The sequence below is a fragment of the Apus apus genome, chromosome 2, assembly GCF_020740795.1.
Source record: "Apus apus isolate bApuApu2 chromosome 2, bApuApu2.pri.cur, whole genome shotgun sequence".
NCBI lineage: Eukaryota > Metazoa > Chordata > Aves > Apodiformes > Apodidae > Apus > Apus apus.
The window spans coordinates 93,570,339-93,576,122 of record NC_067283.1 but is presented as its reverse complement, the minus strand read 5'-3'; the positions used below and the strand labels follow the sequence as shown (position 1 = coordinate 93,576,122).

The window sequence follows — 5,784 nt, the reverse complement described above, 5'->3', positions numbered from 1 at the left end:
GGGGGGAAGGGGGCCCTCCCTCCCCTTCCCCCCATCCCCGACCGTTGGGCTGTGCGCGTGCGGGCCCGGCCCCCTCACCTGGGCGCGGGGCGGGGCTGCGCCTGCGCAGGGAGCGTGCGGGGCGGGGCTCCGGGCGTGCGGGGCTCCCGGCGTGCGGCGCTCCCGGCGTGCGGGGCTCCCGGCGTGAGGGGCTCCCGGCGTGCGGAGCTGCTGAGTTGCGCTTCCTGAGGAGCCTCGTCGTCGCGGGGACGCGGCTGCGTGCGCGCACACCTTCGCGGGGGGCGCGGGGAGCGGCGGCGCCTCCGCAGGGTGGGGGCTGCAGCCCGCGGAGCTGCGGGCGGCTCCTCCCCGTCTCCTCCTCTCCTTCTGGCTGTTCTTTTAGTATTTTTATAATGATTATTAAATTTTTTTTGTTTTGTTACAGCCTCTCGGCAGCGTCGCTGTTAGTACTCCTGAGGGCTGGGGCTGGTTTTAAAATATATATATATAAAAATAAATGAAACCAAAATGCCGAAGTCCGGTGCGGCACTGAGGCGGTGCGGGTGCTGCAGGGTCACCGGGGCGGCGGGAGGCTGGCTGCTCGGGTATCGAGGGGCCCGGGGAAGGGCTCCCAGCTCGGTCCGGGCGCCGCCCCGCGCAGCCCCGCGCGGAGGTGTTAGAAATGAAATGTAGTGTTGATTTTGCATTCTAGTGTTAGAAACGTAGTGTTGGTTTGGTTCACATATATATATATATATTATAGTGTTAGGAATATATAGTTTGTTTGAGCACATAAATATATATACTTTAGTGTTAGGAATATAATTGTTTGTTTGAGATAAGTGAGATATCTACACATTCCAATGACACCTGGAGTGGTTTATGGGCCAAGAAACTGAGGGACTTGATTGGGCTCCATCTGGGGGATCTGAACATGGAGAAGGATTTATGGCCAAGATAAGGCCGAGCAAAGCTACTTCTATGTTGCTCCTCAGGGCAGGATGACACCAGTAGATTGTTAATTGGGAAGACAGGCAAGGGGGCAAGAAAGGTCAAAATTTTACCTTAAAAGGTAAAAAGTAAACTGCTAGAATGGAATGTGTAAACAGGGGCGGGAAACTTATAGGATAATTAGAAGCGTCGGATAGGCTGTAAACCCTGGAGTACCCAGCCAGTGGGGAAACGGGAGGGAATTTTGCATCGGGAATAGGGAATATAAACCGTTATTCACCTTGCTATAGGGGTGCCTACTTGCTTAGGTCACCCATTCTTGCAAGGATGTAAATAAACTGTGCTTCGCTGAAGGATCTGTGTGGGCCTGCTCATTGGCACGACAAACGTTTCCCACAGAGGTGGCTGGCCCAGCAGAGCAGGAGGAGGAGGAGGAGGAGGAGCGCGGAGGCCGCCGCTCGTCCGCGCTGCCGGTCCTCGCCGGCTGCCGAGGAGGCGGGTGGCTGCCCGGCCGGGACAGGCGGTGCTGGGGAGGGAGGGGCTGTGTGGCCGCCCGGGGCCTGGGGCGCTGAGGCTCGGGGAGGCTGGTTGCGGAGGGCCCGGCTTACGTGCGAGGGGAAGCTGTGGTGCAAATCAGAAAGTCCGAGCAGTTAGGAAGTCGCTGCTGGGCGGGTGGATCCAGCCGGAGAAACGGGGAGAGGCGCGGTGGGCTGGGCCGGTGGCGGGGTTTGTGTAGGGGTTGCCATGGCAGCGGCCGGGGCCCCGGCTGGCTTCACACCCCCGGCAGAGGAGCCGGGTGCCGCGGCCGGGGCGCGGGGCGCAGCCCTGGGCAGGGGGACCCGCAGCTGCGGTGAGAGGAGAAGCTTGGTCCCTTCCTCCCTGCGTGAGTTCCCCCCGCCTGCGTGCTCGGGCTGATCAGAGAGCAGGGACAGATTTGCCGCTGGAAATAAAAGTCTTGTTAACGGGAGCATTTATAACCTCGTAAAATGCTTGGATCTTCTCATTTTGATTTTTTTTTTTTTCCTTCTCTTTTCCTTGCTAGTCTATCTTATTAGTCTGTCATATTCCTGTGTGATGTGCTCTAGGTGACCCTGCTCTGGCAGGGGGGTTGGACTAGATGATCTTTCGAGGTCCCTTCCAACCCCTAGGATTCTATGATTCCATGATTCTGTGATTAGTGCTATAGCAGGAATAAAAATACTAAAGATGTGGTTTCCTGTTAGAATGTTACATTGCCCGGTCGTTTTTTGTATCGTTGCTTTAGGTTGATTTTTGCGTGGTGGTGGAGATGGAGGAGGCTGTGGGAGCTGAGGCTGAGTTAGGGAGAAGAGCTGAGCCTGGTTCCTCTCCTGGTGACTTGGCGCAGCAGGAATCGGAACAACTTAGACAAACACAGCTCTCTTTGAAACCTGACATTGATCTCTGTCCACCTCTCATTGCTATAAAAAAAGGTAAGGAAGAAGAAAAATGACAAGTATTTAAAAGTACTGCATATTGGCTTTGTACGGAAAAAAATATCCAGGAAGATAATTAAAACCTAATTATTAAGTAGAGTGTTTGTAACAGGTACTTCTATATAGTGGGTGGGTATGTGCTGTTCTGAATGTGTTAGGGTAGGGACTGCAATGTGATATTTTCAGCTTTATAAATGAATACTAATATATAAATAAATACGAGCACATATGGGGGTTTTATATATATGTGTTCACAAGGTCAGGCACAGTGCAACTCTGATCCCTTAGCAAGTTTCCTGATGTCGAATCATACTAACATGATTAGAATATAGTGTTGTTGGTTTTTTTAAATTAAAATGGATAGTACTCTTTAGTATGCCATGTAGTGCGGTATCTGTTTTCTGGAATATATTAACTCTGCTAATATATTGAGCAATGAGTTAAAAGATTATTGAGTGTGGCCTTGTGGGACAGAATCAGGTCAGGGAATACTTGAACAAACTGTATATACTAAGTCCATGGGCCCCAACGGGCTGCACCCACGAGTGCTGAGGGAGCTGGCTGATGTCATTGCGAGCCCATACTCAATAATTTTTGAATGTTCATGGCAACTGAGAGAGGTACCTGAGGCCTGGAGGAAAGCAAATGTCACTCCTGTCTCCACAACGGAGGACCCAGGCAAACGCAGGCTAGTCAGCCTCACCTCTGTCCCTGGGAGTGACAGAGCAACTAATCTTGGACACCCTTTTCAGGCATGTGAAGGACAAGAAGGTGATTGGGAGTAGTCAACATAGATTCAGCAAGGGGAAGACATGCTTGACCGTTCCCCCCACCAACCCTCAGTGCCTTTAGTAATGAAATCACTCTCCTGATAGCTGAGGGGGGTGCAGTGGATAGGGTCTACCTTCAGTAAGACAGTCTAGTGTTGGGAAGTTTTGATTTTGCCCCTTGAGGTGAATTAAACACACATTTGTGCTGAAATACATAGATAGGTAAAATGAACAGTGTATTGAACAGAGTTCTACCACCATGAGTGGTTCTACAAAGAGTCTGCAAAGATGCTTTGTGAGCCAATTCCAGCACCAATCTGGTAATTGTGAGCCCAGCCTTCAGTCCATCTCTCAGCACTGGCTCTGCTGCCACAAGCTGGACTCAGAGTACATCAAGGATGGCTACAAGAAAATGCTCCGTTTGTTTCTTATCACCAAGGGAAACCACACTCCCTTAAGGGGAGTTGTTCTGTCTCTGGCATTCCTGCTTCCAGCCAGTTTAACCCCTTCTGCAGTTGGGCCTTCTTGGTCTCCATGCCAAATAATTCTTTGGTCACGGATTACCACTGCTGAACAATTACAATTTGAATTTCCCCTTCACCCCTGTGAGATCCTCAAAGAAGCTAATGAACTGTGGGCTGGATCAGCAGGTAGTGAGATGGACTGAAAACTGGCTGAACCGATACTCCCAGAGGAGGGTGTTTAACATCTTCAATACTGATCTGCAGGATGGAGCAGAGTGTACCATTAGCAAGTTTGCTGATGACATGTAACTGGGAGGGATGGCCGATACAGCAGAGGGTTGTGCTGCCATCCAGAGGGACCTTGAGAGGCTGGGGAGCTGGGCTGACTGGAACTTCCTGCAGTTCCACAAGCGGAAGTTCAGATTTCTGCACTTTGGGAGGAACAACCCCATGCACCAGTACATGTCAGGGGCTGACCAGCTGGAAAGCAGCTTGGCAGGAGAGAACCTGCGGGTCATGGTGGACACCAAGTTCAACATCAGCCAGCAGTGGGCCCCTGTGGCAAAAAAGGCTGATAACACCATGGGCTGGACGAGGAGGTGTGTTGTCAGCAAGTGAAAGGAGGTGATCCATTCTCTCCATTCGGCACTGGTGACGCCACACCCAGAGTGCTGTGTCCAGTTCTAGGCTCCCAAGTATAAGAGAGACATGTACCTACTGAGAGAGTCCAGTGATGAGCCACAAAGTTCATGAATGCACTCACTGGAGCATCTCTTCTATAAGGAAAGGCAGAGAGATCTGGGACTGTGCAGACTGGAGAAGGATCAGGGGGATCTCACCAACATGGATAAACACCTGAACGGAGAGTATAAAGATGAAGCCAGGCTCTTTAGTGGTGCCCAGTGACAGGACAAGAGGCAATGGGCACAAACAGAAACACAGGAGGTTCTGTCTGAACAACAGGAAACACTTTTTCGCTATGAAGATGATCAAGCACTGGCCCAGGTTGCCCAGAGAGGCTGTAGTAGGGTTTCCCACCTTGGAGATGCTCAAAAGCCACCACCTGGGCATGATCCTGGGCAACCTGCTATAGGTGGCCCTGCTTGGGCAGGGAGCAGTTGGACCAGATTACCTTCAGAGGACCCTTTTGGTCCCTCAGCTATTTTTTTATTCTGTGAATAATACATTATAATAATGGAAGACTTCTTTGGAAAAGAAACACATCTGTAAGGAAATCGGTGCTATTAGAATATTAATTTTAGTCACAATCTCATAATCTGTTTGGAATCGATTAAACAGTTGTCCCTGAAAGTTTGGTGAGCTGCTCATTAGCTCTACTGCATGTTCCACTGAGGATCCTATCTGCTGCCAAGGATGGGATCTAAATTTCATCTTCTGAGAAATAAAGTGATTGCTTTTTCTTGGACTAAAATAAAGCTGTAGCAATTACAAACAGTGCTTTCAAATAATTATCTTTTTAAAGCTAACTAAAATGTTATTTCTGTTAAGGAGAGGTAAAGCAATATTTAGGAGTGCTTTGTAATCAGAAACCATTTATAAGAGAGAAATGGTGGCTGGCTGAAGATAAGTTATTAAACTCAGAACCAGGAAAACATCAGTAGTCTTAATTGTTAGTTAAATTACTTAAAATATAGAAATCTTAATTTATAGGAAAAACAAAGGCATATGATAAATTTTATTCAGTAACTTGACGGGCTTCAGAAGTTCCTAAGGAGGCTTAAACAATCAACAGAAGATAGTTACATGTTCTAATTATGTATGTCATGTTTTTATTGCACGTATTAGCAATCTTTAGTCTTCAGATATTCCATGTGCTGAAATTGTCTTGCAAGTCACTGCAGGTGGCAAGTTTGTCAGAGGTGTGTGAGGCTTACAATCAGAATTTAGATGAAGAGAAATAACTGGGTGACAATAGCAAATGTGAAAAGTGACAACATTTCTATTTTTTCCAGAACTAAATTCTTCAAGCTAGTACCTTAAATTTGTTTTTCTTACCTCTACTGCTATCAGCAGGGATCCTTTGCAATTCAACTTGAGATAAAAGCCATTATGAAACATCTTTTCCCTCTAACAGCTTCTGGCAGTTTCTGCTGAAGCGCAGGTTTTCTAATGTTCCTTTCATGTCTTATTTTCCCCAACCTGAGG

General features: G+C 48.6%; 1 protein-coding gene across 1 annotated transcript in view; it reads left to right on the top strand.

Annotated features, from left to right (window-relative positions):
- Positions 1-2,181: 2,181 nt before the first annotated feature.
- LOC127380409 (dynein axonemal heavy chain 5-like) overlaps positions 2,182-5,784 on the top strand; it is a 157,763-nt gene continuing 154,160 nt past the window's right edge. Inside the window, exon 1 of the mRNA XM_051609233.1 lies at positions 2,182-2,382. Coding sequence (XP_051465193.1) covers positions 2,219-2,382 — 164 coding nt within the window. The 5' untranslated portion in view covers positions 2,182-2,218. The remainder of the gene's footprint in view (positions 2,383-5,784) is intronic.